The 24,389-nt window shown below is 40.7% G+C and overlaps 1 protein-coding gene across 1 annotated transcript in view; it reads left to right on the forward strand.

Moving 5' to 3' along the window:
* The window catches only part of LOC145402310 (putative sodium/potassium/calcium exchanger CG1090), a 52,314-nt gene that overhangs the window by 14,118 nt on the left and 13,807 nt on the right, over positions 1-24,389 (forward strand). The window contains exons 2-4 of the mRNA XM_080274449.1: positions 5,869-5,969; positions 15,252-15,439; positions 19,186-19,403. Of these exons, the coding sequence (XP_080130575.1) occupies positions 5,869-5,969; positions 15,252-15,439; positions 19,186-19,403 (507 nt within the window). The remainder of the gene's footprint in view (positions 1-5,868; positions 5,970-15,251; positions 15,440-19,185; positions 19,404-24,389) is intronic.

A 24,389-nucleotide genomic window follows, 5' to 3' on the forward strand; every position in this document is an offset into this window, starting at 1 on the left:
AAGAAGTGCCAGTGAGAAGGAGGGAGACAAGGAGGGAGCAAGGAGAGGAAAGGGAGGGATGGGAGGATAGAAACTGGGAGAGAGAGGGAAGGTAAGCGGAGTAAGGGGTGACTGGGTGCGTGGGTGAGAGGGAGGGAGGAAGGATAAGGAGCTGGAGGAGAGGAAGTGTAAGAGGTATGAGAAGGGAGAGGAGGTAGGACAGGGTGAAGAAGGGAAAATGAATGAATGAATGAACGAAGGGGGTAGTGAAAGAAGGAAAGTAACCATTAATGTACGAAGAGAAACAGTACATACGAAGACATATAGACATGTAAATAATACATGCATACATATCCATACGTTTTTTTCAGCTCCCCCTCTTCCTCCCTGCCTTTCATTCGTTCTTCCCTTTTTTTTTGCTCCTCCTTTCATTCATTCCTTCAACTCCTTCTTTCTGTTCCCCCAGCCTTCCTAAAAATCTTCTTTCCCTTTCTTTTCCCCTTCATTCCTCAACTCCCTTCACTTCCTTACTTTTTTTTTCTTTAAAACTTCTCTGCTCTATTTCTTCCTTTCCTCCTTTCTTAACTCCTCTCGTCCTCTCTTCATTCTTTCCCTCCTCCCCTTCCCCCCCTTGCTCTCTCTGGACAACATGTGGGCGAAGTTATTGCCGTTGTTGTACATGTGAACGTTTTTGGACGCACATCTGTAAGTCCTGCATGTACGAGAGAGAGAGAGAGAGAGAGAGAGAGAGAGAGAGAGAGCCGAGGGGGGAGAAGGGTGGGAGGGGGTTGGTAAGTGTATTAGTGTGTGGCCTGGGAAAAGCAATTGTGGTAGTGGTGGTAGTTGAGGTAGTGATGGCAGCTGTAATGATGTTAGTAACTGCGGTAATGGTGGTAAATGCAGTAGTAGTTGAGGTGATGGTTGTGGTGGTGGTGGAAAATATGGTACTTGTGATGGTAGTGGTAGTTGTGGATGTGGTGGTAGTTGTGGTGGTAGGAGTAGTTGTGGAACTTGCGATGGTGGTGGTAGAGGTGGTAATGATGGCAGTTGAAGAAGTAGCTATAGTGGCAGCAGTCGTGGTGATAGTAGTATCTATGATGGTTGTGTTTGTGGTGGTCGTGGTGGTTGTGGTGGCAGTGGCAGATGTGACTTTGGTGGTAGTTGTGGTGGTGTTAGTATTTATGGTGGAGGTAGTAGCTGTGGTGGTGGTGGTGGTGGTCGTTATGGTGTCGGTAGTTGTAGTGGTGGTGGTAGTTGTGATTGCGGTGGTAGCAGTTGTGCTGGTGGTGGTGGTAGCCTAACTGTGGCGGTGGTGGTAGTTACTGTGGTGGTATTTGTTGATGGTGGTGGTAGCTCTGGCTGTGGTGGTAGAGTGGTGGTGGTGGTGGTGGTAGTTGTAGTGATGATGGTAGCTGAGGCGGTGGTAGTAGTTGTGGTAATGGCGCTACTTTTGGTGGTCGTGGTGATAATTGTGGCGGTGGTACATGTGGTAGTTGTGGTAATGGTGGTGGAGGAAATAGTGGTGGCGGAAATAGTTGTGGCGGTGGTAGTTGTGGCGGTGGTAGTTGTGGTGATGGTCGAGGTGGTAGATGTGGTGGTTGTGGAGGTGGTAGTTGTGGTGGTTGTGGAGATGGTAGTTGTGGTGGTTGTGGAGGTGGTGGTTGTGGAGGTGGCGGCAATTGATGCAGAGGTAGTAACAGTACTTATGGCATTGGTATGGAAGTGGTAGTTGTGGAAGCGGTAGTTGTGGAAGCGGTAGTTGTGGAAGCGGTAGTTGTGGATGTGGTAGTTGTGGAAGCGGTAGTTGTGGATGTGGTAGTTGTGGAAGTGGTAGTTGTGGAAGTGGTAGTTGTGGAAGTGGTAGTTGTGGAAGTGGTAGTTGTGGAAGTGGTAGTTGTGGAAGTTGTAGTTGTGGAAGCGGTAGTTGTGGAAGCGGTAGTTGTGGAAGCGGTAGTTGTGGAAGCGGTAGTTGTGGAAGCGGTAGTTGTGGAAGTGGTAGTTGTGGAAGTTGTAGTTGTGGAAGTTGTAGTTGTGGAAGTTGTAGTTGTGGAAGTGGTAGTTGTGGAAGTGGTAGTTGTGGAAGTTGTAGTTGTGGAAGTTGTAGTTGTGGAAGTTGTAGTTGTGGAAGTTGTAGTTGTGGAAGTTGTAGTTGTGGAAGCGGTAGTTGTGGAAGTTGTAGTTGTGGAAGTGGTAGTTGTGGACGCGGTGGTTGTGGGAGTGGAAGCTGTGGAAGCGGTAGTTGTGGAAGCGGTAGTTGTGGAAGTGGTAGTTGTGGAAGTGGTGTTGTTAGGGTGATGGTTGTCGCTATGGTGGTAGTTATGGTGATGGTGGTTGTGATATTAGTGGTAGTGGTAGTGGCTGTTGTAGTTGCAGTGCTGATGGTAGCGTTGATAATGGTGGTTTTGAAAGTTGTGGTGTTAGTGGTGGTGATGGCGGCGGCAGTAGTTGTGATGGTAGTGGTGGTAGTTGTGGTGGTTGTGATGGTAGTGGTGGTAGTTGTGGTGGTAGTGGTGGTGATGGTTGTAGTGGTGGCAGTTGTGATGAGGGATGTTGAAGTTGTGGTGAGGTTGGTGGTGGCAGTGTTTGTGATGGTCGTGGTGGTAGTGGTGATGATGGCTGTGGCAGTTGTGGTGGTAGTGGCGGTGATTGTTGTGATAATGGTGGTAACTGTGGAGGAGGAAGGGAAGCACGAAATGGAGGGGAGAGGAGGAAGGGAGTAGTGGGCGAGATAGGAATGGGAAGAGTAAAGAAAAGAAATAAGAAGAGATGAGAAGGGAAGGATGGGGAAGAGAAGAGAAGGAAAAGAGGAAAGGAGAGGAGGAGAGAAGAGAAGGGAAGAGAAGAGAATGAAACTGAATGGAATGGAAGGGAAAAGAATTGAAGGGATGCGAAAAAAAAAGGGCAATAAGAAAAGAAAAGAAAAATGAATGAAATGGAATGGGAGAGAAGGGAAGGGAAGGAAGGGGAAGTGAAAGGAAGGGAAGGAAGGGGAAATAAAGAGAAGAAACGGCAGAAGAGAAAAGAATATGGAAAGGAAGGGAGGGGAAAAGAATGCAAGGTGTGGGAAGGGACAGGAATGGAAGGGAAGAAAGAAGAAAAGAAGACTAGGGGAAGAACTGGAAACTGTGAAGAAAAGAGAAGGAAAGAGAAGAGAAGAGAGGCGAAATGAAGAGATGAAAAGAGAGGAAAGAATGAAAAGAAGAATAGAAAATGAAAGAAAGGAAAAGAGAAGAGATGGATAGGAATGGAAGGGAATGGAGAGGGAAGGGAAGAAAAGAGAAGGGAAGAAAAGTAGGGAAGGAAGGGATGGGAAAGGAAAGGAAGGCAAATGAAGATGCAAAAAGAGGAGAGGAGAGGAGAGAAGAAAACAGATATTAAAAAAGTGGAAGAGACAGGACACAGAAGGAAAAAATAAGCTTTATATATATTTTCTGACCATTCTTCCTTTCCTCTTCTGTATTTTTTTCCTTTCTTCCTCCTCTCTTCTTTCTTCCTCCCTTCTCCTCCGACCATCTGTATTTCGTCTTTTATCTCTCTCCTTTATTTCTTTCTTTCTTTGTTGTTTCTTTTTCTCCTTCGCATTTCTTCTGACCCACTTCTTTCCTCTTTCTTTCCCTCCTTTCTTCTCCTTGTTCTGCTTTCCTCCCTATCCGCCTTTCTTTTTTCCTTTCGTCCTTCTTCCATTCTTCACTTAATTTTCCTGTCTCACTTTCTTCTTTCCTTTCTTCTCTCCGTTCTTTCTCTCCTACTCTTTCTCGTTCTATCCTTTCCTTTTTCTTTCCTTCTGTCTGTTTTACTCCTCCCCCTTATCTTTAATTTCTTCGTCTCTTCTCTCCCTTCCTTTTCTCCTTCCTTTCCTCCTTCTGTCCTCTCCTTCATTTTTGCCTTCACAGACGCAAAGGAAGGATAAGAAGGCTTCGCTTAGTCTCTTTACAAATTCCTTCTCTCTCTCTCTCTCTCTCTCTCTCTCTCTCTCTCCAGGGAACAGGGGTCACACTTGTTATTAGCGGTCACATCATTTTCCTGGACAACTAAAGCATCCCATTTCACATATTTTCTTCTCTTCCTTTCCTGAGAGAGTGAGAGAGTGTAGCTGGGTGGGGAGTGGGTGAGTGTGGGTGTGGGAGTGGGTGTGGATGAAGATGTGGATGAAGATGTGGATGAAGATGGGGATGAGGGTGTGGGTGAAGGTAAGGGTCAGTGTCAGGGTAAGGATGATGTGTATAGGTAACGGATGAATGTGCATTTGGGTGTGGGCAGGGCAAGGATGTGTGTGTGTGTGTGTGTGTGTGTGTGTGTGTGTGTGTGTGTGTGTGTGTGTGTGTGTGTGTGTGTGTGTGTGTGTGTGTGTGTGTGTGTGTGTGTGTGTGTGTGTGTGTGTGTGTGTGTGTGTGTGTGTGTGTGTGTGTTGGGGAACACTGGTGTGTGTGGGGGGAGTAGAGGAGGTTGGTGTGTGTGTGGGGGGGAAAGAGGGTGTTGGTGTGTGTGTGCGTGTGTGTGTGGGGGGGAAGGAGGGTGTTGGTGTGTGTGTGTGTGTGTGTGTGTGTGTGTGTGTGTGTGTGTGTGTGTGTGTGTGTGTGTGTGTGTGTGTGTGTGTGTGTGTGTGTGTGTGTGTGTGTGTGTGTGTGTGTGTGTGTGTGTGTGTGTGTGTGTGTGTGTGTGTGTGTGTGTTAACTTGCTGAGTGAGTGAGGTTAAGTGTGAAGTAGGGGTGCGGCAAGGGTGAATGGAGGTGAGTGTCACTGAAAGTGGGTGTGGATGAAGATTTGGGAGAGGGTGTGGGTGAGGTTGTGGTTGTGGATATATGTGTGTATATAGGTGTGGGTGTGGGTGAAGGTGAGGATGTGGGTGTAGATGAGAGTGTACATGTTGGTACAGGTTTGTGTGAATGTTTGTGAATGTGTAGATGTGGGCGTAGGTGTGGGTCTCGTGTGGATGTAGTTGCTTTGTCGCCCTGTTTAAACGTATCTTTCGGCGGGTGTATGCAAACAACACTGTCTGACCGCTCTCTTGTCCACGCCAGCAATTCTTGGTAGTTCCATTCTTGTCCTGCTTCGAAAAAGATTGAATATACACCTTCAGTGGGGGGAGAGGGAAGGGGCCCTGCCGTGTACCGGCATCCCAGATCGTTCTTGTCACACACACACACACACACACACACACACACACACACACACACACACAGAATATATTATTTATATATATATATATATATATATATATATATATATATATATATATATATATATCCCTCTCTTTTGTGGTAGGTGGGGGAGCTCACCATCCACTCACTCGATGTAGTGCTGCTCTCGGGTGTCTGCCCTTTCCCCTCCATCCTTCTTCCCCTCCATTCTCTTCTGTCTTTCTTTCCTTCATTCTTCCCTTGTCCTTCTGTCCACGGGTGACTTTACACTCCCTCTTCTGTCTTTCCTCTTCCTTCAGCCTGTGGGTGACTCTACACTGAGTGACAAGCCAAAAGGTTTTCTGTACACCAGGAAACCATTTTCTACGCTGGGTGGTAACCATATAACCAAATTTTAGCCCCTGGTGGTTTAATGGGTTTAGTGGATAATTATTGCACTCCAATCGGATTAAGCCGGTGAAGGTTTATATCCAAGGGGTGGTTGGGATTGATTGCTCATGTAATACCACTCAGGGATGAGTAAGGCTGGTCACTCTCATCTTAAATGTCGGGACCAACTGCCTAGCCCCGGGCTCCTACGCTCCTCATGGGGCAATGTAGGATTGGATGATGGATGGATGGATGGATATCCCTCTCTTCATAAAGCCGACACACCTCTGTTTAACCATATCCTCCTCTTTCCCTGTCTCTGTTTCTTTCTGCATCTCTCACAAGTCTGTGTCCTAATCTCACCTGCCTCTGCCTCCAGTGCTGCAGTTGACTGAGGACGTGGCAGGAGCCACCTTTATGGCAGCCGGGTCATCTGCGCCCGAGCTGGCCACATCCATCATTGCTGTCTTCGTCGCTAAGGTTAGTTACACCCTAAATACACCAAGTTTTCTTTGACCATCGGGTTTACTTGTAATGCAAAAATTGTGAGGGTAATGGTATGGACAACAGCACCTATAACAATGATCATGAAAAAACTGACAGTGATGATTAATGATGATAATTCCATTATGTAATGTTAGGAATAATGATGATGATCATGATGAGAAAAGTGATAATGATGGTGATGATGATAGTGATGATGGTGATGATGATGGTAAGATTACTTGATAACGATAGCAGTATTACTGTTGAAAATAACGATTGTAAAAAAATAGGAATAACTTCAAGAATAAGAACCACATCCACAACAACAGTATTATCAAGAATAATAATATAATTATAAAATGATGATTATGATGATAATGATGATGATGATGAATTTAATAATCATAAGTTAATAGTAATAAAAAAAACCTTGCAAGACAACTGATAAAAAATAATAAAAAATAACGTAATTGGTGAAAATTCCAATGATGGGGAAATTGCGTATGATTATTTGTCTAGCTGTTGTGTACAAGATCTGAAATAAGCTCGTGTTAGCCTTTCTAAATACCTCCCTTGTGTGTGTGTGTGTGTGTGTGTGTGTGTGTGTGAGAGAGAGAGAGAGAGAGAGAGAGAGAGAGAGAGAGAGAGAGAGAGAGAGAGAATCAATATCACAATTTAATATAATGGAAACGGCCATATCGCTTCTATTTGTGCCCCCGGTGACTGGGTCTGTCTGTTTCTCTTAGGTACACACTCCTTCAGTCCCTCACCCTCCCTCACACATTCACACCTAGATTTTTATACAGATTCCTCCCCCCTCCTCTGTCTGTCTTTCTGTCAGTTAGTCAGTCTCTCTCTCTCTCTCTCTCTCTCCCCAAATAAACACCTTTCCTTGTACTTATAGCATAATCTCCTAGGGTAGTTTTTTCTATTTATAGGCTAATCTCCCCCCCCCCCCCGCGCACTTTCTGTCTCAGTGTACGCCAAACTCTTACGTGCCACACACACACACACACACACACACACACACACAGAGGGGTTGCTATGGAGATGAGCCAAATATAGCATTTCCAAACACTGCCTTATGACGTATAGAGAGGGGATATGAGCCGGAGATAGCGCGCGTGTGTGTGTGTGTGTGTGTGTGTGTGTGTGTGTGTGTGTGTGTGTGTGTGTGTGTGCGAACGTCACTTTCAATTCGTCTGTATCACACACACGCTGGTGGCTCTATTAATACTCATGGCTCTGCCCACGCACCATACCGTCCGACAATGTGTATGTGTGTGTGTGTGTGTGTGTGTGTGTGTGTAAGAGAGAGAGAATTACACAAAAATATATACGCACAGCATTAATATTTGCTCGTATGTATGTATATGTACTGAATATATGTAGTTTATGTATGTAATCTTTGACAGTTATTTTTGAGATTTGAATGTCTATTTTTAATGTGTTAAATGTGTTTGATATAAATCATATTACATATCCCGGGTACAGTATATATAAATCGCATTGATAATAGTGAAGGGTTACTTAGCCTTTGTAATCGTATTATATCTAACCAATGAAAAGCCAGGATAATTTTACCATGAATATAAGTTTCCCATATATCCCAGGGAATACGCATGAGGTGCAGTTTATGAAATATCCCGTACTGTAACATGTATGTAAATTGCATCTCATGTACATGCAATATTTTATATATATATATATATATATATATATATATATATATATATATATATAAACTAGTTAAAATATTGGTTTCACTAAATGCCCCTTTGTTAATCTCTAACATCCAATATTAATACCGCTTCCAACTCATACTTTCAGCAATACTCCTGTCCAGTTGATGTATATTGCATGCTGTAAGGGTTAATAGATTGCTTGTATTTAATAATGTTGCTGGATTTAAGAATGATAATGTTGAGACGTAAGTAATTGATTGTTTATGTTGCATTAAATAATTTTAGATAAATTGCTTAGGTAATGCTAATTGTTTGCAGTTCTCTACTTTCTATATGCAAGTAGTCTGTTTGTCTCTTCTTCGATATAACACGTTTGTTTTAGCTCAGACTAACCGCTCTGCTACCTTTAATTTCTCACAGCGCTAATATTTTTCTCTTCCCACTTAATACTGAAAAAGACTACCAGAACTTGTAGCAAAGTTTTCTCACTTTAATTTTCTCTCTTTTTTGTTCATGTACGTCTTCGATTATTTCCAGTCTGACACCACTCTTTAATTTCTCCACTGAGGGAACGATTTTTCTTTCTTCGTTTATTTTTTATTTGAATGTCGACATATCTTTGACTTTTCATTAATGTTCCTTTTCGTTTGGATTTGTTTCATGGACAATTTTCAGATCTAAATTCCACCTTAATATTTACACAGTGCTAATACTTTTCTTTCTTGGTATCTCTTAGAACTGAAATATCTTGTTTCTTTTTTCTTGTCATTCCTTGTGTCTGAATTCTTATAGCTTTTCCCCAGCCTTTATACATTAACATATATATATATATATATATATATATATATATATATATATATATATATATATATATATATATATAGACAGTTTTATAGTCACTTCTCTGATCTCTCTCTCTCTCTCTCTCCCTCCCATTCTTAAAATATCACTTCAGTCTCTTTCAGTATCCTTTGAATGTTTATCTACCTATCTATCTATCTGTTTATCTATAGTTTTATAGTCGCTATTCGGATCTCTCTTTCTCTCTCTCTCTTTCTCTCCGATACTTAAAATATCACAGCAGTCTCTCTTTCAGCTTCCTTTTAAAGTTTATATATATATATATATATATATATATATATATATATATATATATATGTATAAATATAAATATATATATATATATAAATATAAATATATATATATATAAATATAAATATATATATATATATATATATATATATATATATATAAATATATATATATATAAATATATATATATAAATATATATATATATATATATATATAAATATATATATATAAATATATATATAAATATATATATATATATATATATATATATATATATATAAATATATATATATATAAATATATATATATATAAATATATATATATAAATATATATATATATAAATATATATATATATAAATATATATATATATAAATATATATATATATAAATATATATATATAAATATATATATATATAAATATATATATATATAAATATATATATATATAAATATATATATATATATATATATATATATAAATATATATATATAAATATATATATATATAAATATATATATATATATATATATATATATATATATATATATATATATATATATATATATATATATATATATATAACTATTATTATCATAATCTCTCTCTTCTCCCATTTCCCTCAGTAACAACCTCAGGACCCATCTTTATATTATCTTTACTTTCTTTAATCTTATTCCCATTCTCTCACCTTCGCTGTTCCTCTGAGTAGCACTAAATAAAGTGCTCCGTGTTCCGTGTAGCACCGGACTGGTCGTGAGGTGCTCCGGAAGGGGAGAGAGAGAGAGAGAGAGAGAGAGAGAGAGAGAAAGGAAGAGAAAGGGCGAAAGAGAGAGAGTATGCCTGTGTAAATAAAATATGAATGTGAATGTGCGTCTAATACATCAATATATACACAAATGTATAAATGTGTATGCGTGACGATATGACGTATATTTACGAGTATGTATGTACGAATGTATGTATGTATGTATGTTAGTGCAGCCGGCCAAGGAGTTCACATCACCTAAGTAAGTTGAGAAGCTATATAATACAGCAGATAAATAATTAACATTCAAGTACTTACTTACATTCAAGTGGCCACAGGTTATTAAGTAGAATTTAAGTAGATTTTTAAGAAGCAATTTAAACAGCCAATTTAGCAGCATGTAACGGCAGATAATTAAGTAGCCTTTAAGTACAGGAATTTGAGTAGCATCTAAGTGCAGTCATTTCAGTACAGGTCATTTAAGTGTAGATAATTATGTACAGGTTAATATACTGAATACTAGAATTGGTTATTACGATGAGTAAAAAGTTATCATAAGTTCAGGTGGTCATGTAAAAATAATGATGGAAAGGTAATCAAGCACGAGTGTAATTACGTACGGATAAGGTCTTCCCTTCTGTTAATATTCTCCCAGCTTCATTATTTCCTTTATCTCCCTCCCACACTCCCATCTCTCTCTCTTCCTTCTCCCCATCCTTGTCTCCCATACTCCCATCCCTCTCTCCATCCATCCCTCCCACACTCCCATCCCTCTCTCCATCCCTCTCTCCCACACACTCATCGCTCTCTCCCTCTTTCTCTCCCACACACCCATCCCTCTCTCCATCCTTCCCTTCCACACTCCCATTCCTCTCTCCATCCGTCCCTTTCACACTCCCACCATTCTCTCCATCCTTCTCTCCCACATACCCATCCCTTTCTCCATCCTCCCTTCCCACACTCCTTTCTTTCCACACTGTCTTTCCTCTTTGCATCCGTTCCTCCCACATTCTCTTTCCCATCTCCATCATATCCTACCGCACTCTCCCCTCTCCCTCCTGCCTGTCTTCCTCTCTTCTTCCTCTCCTCCTCGTCTCTCCCTCCTGCGTGCCTCTTCTCAAATCTCCCTCATTATCTCTCATCTCCTCTTCTTTCATCGCCAGTTTTTCCAACATTTCTCTCCTGCTGTTTTTCTTTGTTTACATCCATTCTCTCGTCTTTAGTAAAAATAAAATGAAATAAAGCAAAATCAAAATAAAATAAGTCAATACGAATTAGTTACCCATAAAAATCTATTAATAACGTTTTCTGTAATATTTCCGTTTATTGTTGGCTGTACGATGGATCCAAGGCCTAAAGAATACATCCTTGCGATGGATCATTCACTATAAATGGGGATGATTTGTCGTTCTTTTGCATCCTATTTCAGTAGCACATTTTGGAAACCAGCACCTTTTTCAGTAGCATTTTCGAAACCAACACTTTTTTCAGTGGCTCATTTTCGAAACCAGCACTTTTTCAGTAGCACATTTTCAAAACCAACACCTTTTTCAGTAGCACATTTTCGAAACCAGCACCTGTTTTCTTTGTATTAATCACTTCTAATAGATCAGCATTCAGTATGGAGAGAGGACAACTTTACAGTTGAAGTGAATGTTGTACAGTTCCTTTACGTTGTACTTAAAAAAACAGGCATTTAGTCGTCTGTATAAGCGTCTGTCTATCTGTCTGTCTATCTATCTGTCTGTTGACCTGAAGCTGTCCGTCTCTCTGTCTATTTGGTTAAAATCATGATGTTGCATTGGTTAATATTAGGGCTGACGAATAAATAGGACACCTCTCTCTCTCTCTCTCTCTCTCTCTCTCTCTCTCTCCTAAAAGTTTGATTGCCTTTCAGTGTGCAAGGTGACTGAAAAAAAAAAAAGAGCTATCTCAAACTTCTGTTGTTCTTTAAAGCCATTATTTGCCTGGCTCTTTGATCTCTCTCTCTCTCTCTCTCTCTCTCTCTCTCTCTCATTACTGATAACTAATACCTACATAAATATCACCCTTCAATAAACCTAAAGAAAAATCAACCAAATGTCCATCATAATCATCCCTCAGAACAAAATTGCTTTCTTTTGATTGATGTTAAGTACTTATCTTGTCCAAAATCAGTCTAATTAACCCTTTCAGCCCCAGGACGTCACTTATTTTTATTCTTAAGACAGACGATTTAATTCAGCTTAGGAACGATTTCTAGGAGCGAAAGGGTTAATGAAGGCACTATCCAACCCCTCCAGAGCCAAGTCTCCTGTAAGCTGGGTCAAAACCGTCAGGAAATGGCATTAATAAAGTGTAAATTGACGCCTAATTGACGGGGTTAATGGCAGTACGGTATGGTAAATGATATCTGGCAATGAAAAGGTGCTAATGTTAGTGTGTATTAATTGCTTCCTGCATGTGGTATATTAGTCAGGGCTCTGTTATACATGTCGCTGGTGCTTTCAGTGTATTTAACCTCCTAATATGAATGCTTTGATATAATGTATTTCACCCTCCCTCACACACACACACACACACACACACACACACACACCGCTCGCTGGTGCAGTGGTAACGCTCTCGCTTGCCAACTGGTGGACGGGAGTTCGCGCCTTGCTCAGGTTGCGATAAGTTTCACTGACGAAGTGGGTGGTTACTGTCCCCCTTGGGCAAGGGGACGGGTGTGTGGGTGTGTGAAGGTCACAGCCTTGCCCTTAGATCGGATTATATGAGCTCTCAGCTCCCTTCCGGGAGGGTAAAAGCTGACCATCACGACCATCAAGTGATCCTGACCGACCCGGTGAATTACACACACACACACACAAATATACTTTCATACATACATACACATTACATACTTTATATACGGTATATATCGTCATATTCGTACCCCCATTCATGCTGTATAAGCTTTTTGTCTGTGTTTCTATCTCTCATTCGTGTCCTGTCAAAAACCTTTTACTTTAAATCAGAGAGAGAGTAACTTTCAAGAAACCCTTCTCTCTCTCTCTCTCTCTCTCTCTCCATCATTTTTTCCCATCTCTTCCTCACCCGTTTCCTCTCCTCACGTAACCCTCCTACTCTCACTCCATAATCTGTTTCCACACGCAGCCCTAAGGTCGAAACTCCCCCTCTCACTCCCTCAATTCCCACCCTCATCCGCCACCACTCCCCCCTCGACTTTGTTTTGCTCCGCGTGTGACAAATTTCCCGAGATTGGATGAAGCCGTGTTTTTAGGAGCGGGACTTTTCTTCCGGACTTGTAATAAGGTTAAGTGATGGTTCTCGAGTAAGTTTTTTAGAGCCTTCCTTCTTTCCGCCATAAGTTTTAAGCATTTTCCTACTCTCTTCTTCAAGCCTGACTACTTATTAAGCCAAAGACTGGAAGGTACTGTAGATTTTTTGTGTGTGTGTCTCTGTGTTCCTAGGTGGAGTCTGGTAATATAGCTGTAGCCAGATAATTATAGTCAGTGCTGGAGAGACTGATGGTGATGAAGGAGTGAGACACAAATATCTACAAGAACATAATTTTGCTACCGCCAATGAAGGAATTAGGCTTTGCAACCCTACGTTTTTATTACTTTAAGTACCAGAGGTCTTTACAATGACATGGTTCAAGGGCAGCAGGATTAAAGTATATCATATGAAGTGCTGGAGTCCACCTCAAGCCCCTTCAGCGTGAGAGATCGTCCCTAACTTGAAAACATAGTCCAGCGGCAGCAATAATAAACTTAATACACTAGACAACACTGAACTGCAAAGAGATTTTGGGTGTGCCCGAAAATCTGCAGGTTTTTTAACGTGTGCAGGACGCTGATTGCGGCATGGCTTATCAGTTGATGTGCCCAGGGCTACGCAGGAGGATGAATGGACACAAATATAGAAATCAAAGTATAAAAAAGACATAGATAAATAGAAAGAAGGAAAGATAGACAGACAGATAGACAGGCAAATAGTTAGATAGATAGATTGGTCGAAAGAGATGTTCCCCGGAAAAAAAGGATCACGGTATATTTTTTCCTGTGAGGACATTATCACGTCAATTTTCTCAGGAAAAAATCATCCACTGCTTTTTCTCAGCAGGATTAAGGATACGCATAACTCTTTTCCTGGTTAGCAAAATACACGATATTTACCTACTTGCTTTAGTCCTTTAACGCGCGCGCGCGCGCGCACGCACACGCACACACACGCGCACACACACACACACACACACACACACACACACACACACACACACACACACACAGCTTCACAACCCGACGTCTCTCCTAAACCAAATTAAATCGTCTAGCAGCCTGAATGATATACAGTAATACGCGGTAATATTATAGGAGGCGTCTTGGTGCTGACGGAGTTTGCGGGGGACTGTTTACGATTCCTTCACTGCCAGATGTCTCTCTTAGGCTAAATAAATTCGTCCGGGGGTGGCAAGAATATAATTTGTGTCCTGGGATAGTGGGGATTATGTAAAGAACCTACTTGCGTATCTTATTATTTTTTTTTAGGCTAGAATCTTGAGGGTCTGACTAATGATTACAAGAAGGTGTGGTTCAACTACGATGGACACTTGGATGACAGATATGGTTTTGTGTTGCCTTGTTTCCTACTTCTGGATAGACCTACCTCCAGCCTCATTTATTATGGTGGAAATAAGGAAGTGATGAAGGTGGTGATGATAATTCTGCTGCAGTGTTTCGTCATTCTTGATCCTTCCACCCCATTCATGACAAGTTGACAACGGGAAAAGGTTGATGATGACGATAATGATAATGAAAAAAGTGTATTATCCTCCTCAAAGGCAACAACTACGGGTTATATTTCCTAACAAGAATTAATATAGGTGTTTTTTTTACTCCCATAAATATTTAAGCTTGGAATATATAAATATTTTTTTTTGTAACAGGACGCTTCATCAAGGTATAATTATTTCCTGGAAGAATTAAATTAGTTACATTTTTCCGGGAAGATTCAAGCTCGTTATAATATTTTCCCACGAAGAGAAAAAAATTCATGATAAAAGAACACCTACACACACACATTTACAGTTTTCTCTCCTAGGACAGAAAAACAACGTATTTCTAAACTTAAAAAAAAAAAGGCTCCCCAGCTCTCCCTTCTCCACACAATTACTTAAGCTAATCCCTATCTTTTCCCATAACACGAACATTATTCACAATATTTATAGCTGACACTGGTATTTCGTTTTTTTCCTTTTTTTTTGTGGGACGATACACGAATCAGCAGTGTTAGTGGCTCAGCAGTACAGTGTTCCATCTATCTAACTATTATCTGTTGAATACATGGTGAGCTGAGACTGGTTTTGCCGAGTCTATCCTCGTCAGTGTCCCCTAGCTTTCAATCTCTCTTAATTACACACATGAACAGGAGATTCATTATGCTGATATTCTCACTCTGTCTCTGTCTGTCTGTCTGTCTGTTTCTCTCTCTCTCTCTCTCTCTCTCTCTCCCTCTCTCTCTCTCTCTCCCCCCTCCACACACACACACACAGTAGGCCTATATCTATTTCTGTCTATCTATCTATTTGTCCATCTACATGGACATATATATGGACAGATATATCGGTCTGTCAGTCTATCGCAAAATACACACTATGGTTAAAGGTGCATTATAAATAATCAGTGACACCTTCCTCCGAACCCGACCAAAACTAACATAACAATCCACATGAAATATAATTATGTTCTCTGTTCTTCACTGCAGGACGACATTGGCATCAGCGGCGTGATCGGTTCAGCGGTGTTCAATATAATGTTCGTCATCTCCGTGTGTGCCCTCTTTGCCGGCCACGTTATCTTCATCAACTGGTGGCCTCTCATCAGGGACTCCACCTTCTACTGCATCTCCATCTGCGCCCTCCTCCTCACCATCTACGACGAGGAGGTCACTTGGTGGGTAGATAAAGACACTGTCCTCTTTGACTCTAACCCCTAATCCATCTTCCCTTCTGTCTCTACCTGTCCCCCCTCCCTCTCTCTTCTTGTCTCTCCTTCTCCCTCTATACTTCTCTCCTTAGCCTTGAATATCCATCCATCTGTCTGTCATCGGTAACACGGTGAGTGAAAAACTGCCTTGCTTTTCCTCTCTCTCTCTCTCTCTCCTTTTACCGTCTTTGTAACTTCACCTCCATTTTCTTCACTCGTCTCTCGCTTCTATTAATGATCTGCATTTTTATTTGCGTCTTGTTTCTCCTTACATGTACCTCTTTCTTCTCTCTAGTCTAGCATCCATCTACACTCTTTTTTTCTTCTGTAGCCTATTTATATCAGTGCATTTTATCTTTCTCATCTTTCTTCTCGGTGCTCTGTCAATTCTCTTACTCATCCTTTCTCAACTTTCCTTCTGTCCTTCTTTTTCCAGGCTGTTGTGTGCATCATCTTCCTTCACAGCATCCTCGTTTTTCTTTATTTTCCCTCTCCATATTCTAGGCATCATTTTCTTCCATATTCCAAATCTAATCTTTCTTCATCCCTTCTTTACCTTCCCCATTTTACCTGTCATTTTTTCACGTCCGTACTTGCATTTTCCTTCTTTTCCTCTTTCTTCTTATATCTGTTCTCTTCATCCTCTTCCTCCACATCTTACACTGTAATTTTCTTTTCTCCATCCTCTGCATCTTCTTCTTCTACGTATTTAGTTTCATTCCTCTCTCAGTCTTTCCCTCATCGCCTGCTTATCTTCTATATCATCATCTCCATCATATTCTTATCCTTCTCTTTATATCCTTCCTTCTTTCTACTAAGCATCATCATCTTCCACATACTTTTTATTCCCCCCCCCCTCTCTCTCTCTCTCTCTCTCTCTCTCTCTCCACCTTCCACTTTCTTTTCCCAATTCAGTGTATGATGATATGATGTGATTTGGTTTTTGCCTCGAAGCTCTGATTCCCCCCCCCCCTCTCTCTCTCTCTCTCTCGTGCCATCAGCATTTTGTACCTTTATCTTTCTCCCAATTTTGCATGTATGATGATAACCTTGTTCTTGTCCTGGTTCTTTGATCTCTCTCTCTCTCTCTCTCTCTCTCTCTCTCTCTCTCTCATCCTCTTCCCAATCTTCCTCAGTCTCCCTCATCTTTCAAGTTCCTCTTTTATCTTTTCTTTCCATCTCCCTCTCATCCTGGAACAAACGTATCTTTCTTCTCTCCGCTTCCTTTATGTATTGGCTGGTGCTTCAGTCCGGGATTCGAAGCAACAACTCCCTTTCATCTTAACTTTTCCATTATCTTTCCTTTATCATCTCTCCTCACTACGCCATTATCATTCTCTTGCCGCAACCCTCTCTGTTCCCTTCACGTATTGCGCAGTGCTTCATTAAGGGATTCGAGGCACTTACTCCGTTTTAAAGCAGCTTTTACAGTATTTCATCTCCTCTTTTTGTCATCTGCTTTAACTCAAGGCACGGATTATGGGGGGCGTGGGGGACGTACGCCTTCATGTTTTCGGCAGACCAGTGGTTACTTATAACAAGAGAACAGTGTTATTTACCATATATATGCAATGAATATCTATTTGCATTCGGATTTATTAGTTTACTTCGGTGATTAAAAAATTAAAATAGGAGTGCATTTCGATGAAAAAAAATGTTTAAATGCATTTAGGATCAGTCCTACTAGGAATCACAACCCCCCCTTTTCCAAAGTGCTGCGTCCGGCCCTGATTACTCCGTCCTTATGCTTCTTCTATCATCTTTTCTCTGTTTCCTGTATGTTATTTGCCCAGTGCTCAAGAGAGGGATTCGAGGCAGTGACCTCCTTTTTTCATAATTCCACATTATTTTCTTTCATTTTTCTTAGCCATGTCTATCAGTCTATCATTCTCTCATCTCCAGGAATGAGTTTATCTTCATTATATCGCTCTTTGTTTCGTTGCTTTCAGTTTTATATTGTGGTTTAATGCTCAGTTTTATTTTGTGGTTCGGAGCAGTAATTCTTTGTTATGCATCGCCAATTTTCCTATTACCCATACTCTCTCATGTGGCCAAACTGCCTTTCCTACGATGCATTTTCATCAATATTAATTTTCTTTACTTTCATCTATTTCCCAATTACATCAGCTGTAATAATATTGTAATATTTTTGCTCTTGCCAGGAAAGTTTGTTCAGATGCGGGATACCTCCAGAGGCTGGCCTTGTTATTGGTTCATGATTCCGAATGAGGGTTAAAGCAAGGATTTACCTTTATCATGATGCCCATTATCTTTCGTCTTCCTTATCTAACCAGGTACTGGATATTTTGTAATCTAGTACTTGGGTGTGAGAGTACCTGTATTCAGTCGATATCTCACATTATAGGCTAATGTGGTTGAATATACGGTTTATAACAATGAATTATTTTATATACACTTCATCATCATCATCATCTACCTAGCTTATGAATCACACGTCTCACCTCTCATATTTAGCTGTGAAAGTATTAGTGCCTTATCACCTTCGTTTCATTCTGTCGTGTTATGTAATGTAACAGAAGATTCAATGCACTGCTCAATTTGTAACACTTCACACTATTTGTTTTTATTCTTCCATGTTGTGCCAAAATTCTGCCTTCTCTATATCTCTAACATTCAGGTACGAGTTTACTCTCAGGTGGTGCCCCAGGTTGCCTAAATTGTTGTGATTCGATTTGCGAAGCGTGAGGTGTTTTTGTTCAACATTTTGCATATCGTTCCCTGATCTTTTTATTTTTCTCAATAGGATACTTTGAACTCTGTGAGCTTTTTTCTTGCGATTTTCTTTATACTACGGTATTCTCCTTCTTTTGTACATGTGACGGAGGGGTTCACAACAGTTTGAAGTGCCTCTTTTTACAAAAGTCTTCATGTACAGTATCATAATAATCCTCCTTTTTTTTTTTTTCAGTCTGTCTCTTATTTCCAGTTGGCAAACAATATTTACCATGACATTCGAGGCACGTTTTAAATTCAGTATATGGTCATATCCCTACCATCTTTCACTACTCGACCCCTTCCCATCACTCCTCCCTCACACATTCACCTGCCTCTCTTAACCTCACCCTTCACCCCCCATTCCCTCCAACCCCCCCTCCCCTTCCTCTTTTCAAGTGGGTAAGTATTATTAATCAAGGCCGTACCTATTATTCAGCGGTATGATGTGGTTTAACAGGCGCTTGGAAGCTGTTTGGTCTCTAATTTATCTCGGCAATTTCACCATTCCTTCTTCATTATGCCGTAGTTTTTTTTTTATTTTTTATCTCTAATACCTAGGCACGAGTCGATCACCCTACTTCCACTCCATATACTGTACATCAGCATGAGGTGATTCAACAAGTAATGATGAAAGGTTTTGTTCCTATAGCGTCACTTTTTCATTATAAATTCTTTTATCTCCACTGTGCAGGCATAACATTCAATCTTCTTGCGGCTACATCCGTACATGCTGGAGATGGTAAAGACGTGGTTCAATAGGTAATTCGAGGATTTTTTTTTTATCTCCCAAATACCACCAATGGCTCTTCATTATGCTGTTCACTGTCATCCCTTCATTCTTTGGGCTACACAGTCATCTCTTCATTCTTTGGGTCATTCACTGTCCTTCTTCATTCTTCGGGATATTCACTGTCATTCCTTCATTGTGTAGGCCATTCACTGACATTATTTCATTTTCTTTGATCTCCACTGTGCAGGTACGAATCAGTCTTCCTGCTGCTGTTGTACGTGCTCTATATTGTGATGATGTGGTACAACTCGCGTCTGGAAGCCTGGGCCAACACTCTCAACGTGCCCTTCAAGAACGCCACCAGGGAGGAGAAGTCATCGCTCTTTGGCAGCAAACCCGTGCCTCCCATGGGCGACCAGGGCCTGAAGGAGGGGGACGCTGGGTCACAAGATACTGAGGGACAAGGTGAGAGGAAATAAGCCCAGTACTAGGACATATATTTTTTTCTTTCTTTTTCTTAAATCCTTGGGTACAGCTGCTGCGGGACATGGTGAGGGGAACTAATCTCAGTACCATGACATTAGTATTTTTTTCTTTCTGTATTTATTTATTTTTATTCTTGCGACATGTGGTGAAGGGGGAAGGTGAGGACGACTACAACAATTTCATACACATACTGTGGGATAAGGTTGACAGGACTTTTTTTCTTTCTTACTTAATTCCATTCTTGATACATACACAGACATATGCCTCCCAATAACACAGTGCCAGCCGGGGCATACGGTACGGCCATCCACCCTTAAATGTTTTGGGCTACGGTAGTCAATCCTCGGGTCCCTACTCCATCAGGCAAGGGGTAATACGCGATTGGCTGTGGTCTGTGTTTACTCCTTACAAAGTTAGATGGGTTTAGAGATTTAGAGTTCGGTAACTACACTGGGTTTCCTTACACGCTGAGTAAAAATAAAAATGAAGGTTTTCAGTCCTACAGTTTCGAATCTCTCTCTCTCTCTCTCTCTCTCTCTCTCTCTCTCTCTCTCTCTCTCTCTTTCTCTCTCTCTCTCTCTCTCTCTCTCTCTCTCTCTCTCGGTTACCTTAGAGATGAGAGGCTCAGGTAGGCGTGATTCTTGGAACTCCGGTAACAAGGGCTCACAACTTCAATTATTACTCTCTCTCTCTGTCTCTCTCTGTATCTCTGTCTCTGTCTGTCTGTCTGTCTGTCTGTCTGTCTCTGTCTCTTTCTCTCTCTCTCTCTCTCTCTCTCTCTCTCTCTCTCTCTCTCTCTCTCTCATTTTTTAGTTCTTTTTTTATTTTTATATATTTACATCTTCCCCACATTTACAATTCTCTAATCTTTCTTTAATTACACTTCCCCCCTCTCTTTTTTTATATATATATATATATATATATATATATATATATATATATATATATATGAATCTATCTATCTATCTATCTATCTATCTATCTATCTATATATATATGAATCTACATCTATATCTATCTATCTATCTATCTATCTATATCTGTCTCGATCTATCTGGTTATGGAGGATACGTCTAGACTATTCGACGTATTTACCAGTCAGACTATTTAGAGGACAGGTGCCCACTTGTATGGTTTAATCACACAAGCAGCAGACGATTTAATTCAACTAACGGAAGCCCCGAACCCTTAAAAGGATGGTTGTGGTACCCCCACATCATGTTATTAAACTCACAGCAGACATCTCGTAGTATCAGAGTCAACCGTTTGAGTCCCTAAGATATTTTCTTAGTTTAATAATATTATCTGCGAGTACTGCGAATAAATTCAACTATACAACAGCGACGTAGGAGTTAACGGAAATCGTTTTTAATCCTTCGACGGAGATCGATCCTTTCCGAACACTGTCGTCCAGATATAGTCATTAAAAATAAAATAAGGCATCATCATAGTGCAGGGGTCTTTGATTCCTCTAGACTCCTAGACCCTCCCCATAAAAAAAAAAAAACAATATTTTCCGAAAATTGGTTATAACTGTCAAAGGGTAACAGGAATAAAGTAAAGAAGACATTACAGTACCAAAGGTTCAGTGCAGAGATTTGCCTGGGTAAACTCTGGGATGAGGCAACATACATCGATAGGTCAAGAAGCAGCTCACATGCTGTAGAGGGTTTATTACAAAAACAAATCGTAAATGTTGCTCTTACCCCCATAGTTATCACCAGGATTTTTTTTTAAAACCCGTTGGTGTAGTGGTTGAACACCCGGGTCGAAAATAGTCGTGCATTACGCGCATCGATTCGATTCCTAAAAAGCGATAGGAGATTTTTCCTGCATGTCAAACGCTACTAGGGCCGTAGGTTGGTCTGCTACTCGTACATATTCTGGACTAAGGTAGCCTAGTCTTGGGGCCCAACATTCTGATGAAATTAATATGAAACTGCCTATTCTCGTTTTGAATTTTGTCTTCATTCACGTTACTATGCCCTCTGAGCAATTCCTGTATAATCGTTTTCCTTCCCAACACGTTTATTAGTCGTCTCTTTTTTATATATGATTTTATTTATTCTTCTATCGGCATCCATTTACACTTTTATTCTAAGACTGAAGTTCACTTTCCAATTACCTTCAGTCTTTTGTTATACAGTTCATTTTCTCATCCACTCTAATTTATCCATTTATTTAAACGTATTTTATCATATTCCATCATCCGTCGATTTCTCATGCTCAGGTGTTTTTTCATTTACTCTCATTTATCCATTTATTTCGGTCTACACTCACTTATTTATTTTATGATTTTTTTTTTTTTTTTTAAATATAACATGTGTTCTCATATTTTAACCGATTTCGTTACTCACAGATTCGGCGCCTCTCGTTCCCAGCTACGGAGCCACAGGTTTGTTTACACGCAGTTATGAACAATTCGGCTCAAGAGCAGTTCGATCTGGATATTTCGGCGCTTTGCTCATTTTTGGCCTTCAGGGGCTTGTAGATGTAGTGTATTCATAGGCTTACTAATCGGCAGTTTTTAGTGATTGTCGTAGAACAGTCGTTACCTTCAGTACTTCGATATATATTTAGACTGTGCTATTTTACAACTAACAGCTCTTAATCACCTGCCTAGGCCTCCCTACCTTTCTAACATTCGTTCATTACCTACGTAACACGCCTGGCTAACTACTCGCATTGTATATATACTAAATTTTATACTCAGTATAACTACCTACCTCTTTATTATGTATTATTAATATTTCTGTGATATTTGTTTGAGCTTGTTATATATATATATATATATATATATATATATATATATATATATATATATATATATATATATATTGAATACGATTCACTATACTTTTCATATTGTTGGCAGGTAATTTACTATACAAGAAACTAAAATCTGTGCGATGAGAGGCGGGAGGTGTGGGTGAGCTGTGACTGTGTGTAGCTGACAGGTATGATGATGTGACGTGTGCGTGATGTGTGGGAATGTGAGGTGTGACAATATGAGAAGTGACTGTCAGGTGTGGCAGTGTGTAGTGTGGCAGTGTGTTGTGTGGCAGTGTGTGTTGTGGCAGTGTGTGTTGTGGCAATGTGTTGTGTGGCAGATTGTAATGTGACAGTGCGTCGTATAGCAGTGTGTGTGTGTGTGTGTGTGTGTGTGTGTGTGTGTGTGTGTGTGTGTGTGTGTGTGTGTGTGTGTGTGTGTGTGTGTGTGTGTGTGTGTGTGTGTGTGTGTGTGTGTGTGTGTGTGTGTGTGTGTGTGTGTGTGTGTGTGTGCGCAGCATGAAGTGTAATTGGGTTTTGTGTATTAGCACGGCAGTGTGACGGGACGCAGAGAGTGTAACTGCGGAGTGTTTGTGACTTGTGGTAATTTCAGATGTGGCAGAGTGCATTGTAGCAGAGTGTGAGGAGTGCAGAATGAGGTGCGCAGTGTGGTGTAGCAGTGCAAGGTGTGAAAGGGTCTACTTTGTTCGAAGCCGGCACACCCTCGTGGCAGACAGCGTCTCACCAGGGTCTGTGTGTGTGTGTGTGTGTGTGTGTGTGTGTGTGTGTGTGTGTGTGTGTGTGTTACAAAAATAGACCATATAATACACGGTAAAGTCGGAGCCAGGCTAAAGATAATCCCCACAGAAAAGAAAATGTTTAGGTATTTTGCACCACGTGGCCTTACCAGGAATCTCATGGTGTCTGAGTTCAGCACATTTAGCCTGTGACGCTAGAAATACAAGGCACGACATTATTTACGTCTGGTGAAGGTAGGTCTGGCGGGAAGTTTAAGTTGTCTTTAAAACATTACTAAACACCGGCCCCTTAAAGAATTATTGTAGAGAAAAGCATGCGTAGTAGTGTAATCGATGTTAAACTAGCGAGATTATTATGCACTGACGTATCAGTTATCACGATTCGGTTGATTTAGCAATTTTTGCTTCATATAAAAAAAAACATTAAGGATATATATATATATATATATATATATATATATATATATATATATATATACAGAGAGAGAGAGAGAGAGAGAGAGAGAGAGACGAAATCATCTAAAAATGAAACAAAAGCATTTGGGGGCCGTGTGCTAATCGCCAGCAAAAATATGTTGTTGCCTAAGGTACAGTACAATCAACCTGCAGACCAGATGTGAAGACCAGATATTTTGGCAACACACACACACACACACACACACACACACACACACACACAGACAAAATCTCTGTCGCCTCATCTTGCCGAAAGAAATCGATCACGTCTCGGGAAACTCTACGGCATTCAGTCACCGCGTCTCGTAAAAAGCCAATCCATTTTTAAAATAAATATGGCGGCTGGGATCGATCGTCTTTGATCAAACCCTCATCAAAAGTAATAAGCTTTTGCACATCCACGTAGTCGCCAATTCCTGGAGTTTTGGTGGAAAATCGTCCACAACTTTCCTAGAAATTTAGGCAACACACACACACACACACACACACACACACACACACACACACACACACTGACAAAATCTCTGTCGCTCGCTGGTGCAGTGGTAACGTTCTCGCTTGCCAACTGGTGGACGAGAGTTCGCGCCTCGCTCAGGTTGCGAAAAGTTTCACTGACGAAGTGGGTTGTTACTGTCCCCCTTGAGCAAGGGGACGGGTGTGTGCGTGTGTGAAGGTCACAGCCTTGCCCTTAGATCGGACTATATGAGCTCTCAGCTCCCTTCCGGGAGGGTAAAAGCTGACGATTACGACCATCAATTGATCCTGACCGACCCGGTGAATTACACACACACACACACACACACACACACAAAACTATATCGCCTCGCCTTGCTAAAGGTAAGCAATAATCACAAAATAATAATATAAAGAATGATACCAAGCAAACCAATAAATGAAGAAAAGGAAAAACAAAGCCACAAGATAAAAGACAAAAACAAACAAATTAGGTAATGTAAAGCGCGCGCGCACGCACGCACGCACG

The sequence above is a fragment of the Coenobita brevimanus genome, chromosome 57 (genome assembly GCF_032717465.1).
Source record: "Coenobita brevimanus isolate Jiangsu-jjx chromosome 57, ASM3271746v2, whole genome shotgun sequence".
NCBI lineage: Eukaryota > Metazoa > Arthropoda > Malacostraca > Decapoda > Coenobitidae > Coenobita > Coenobita brevimanus.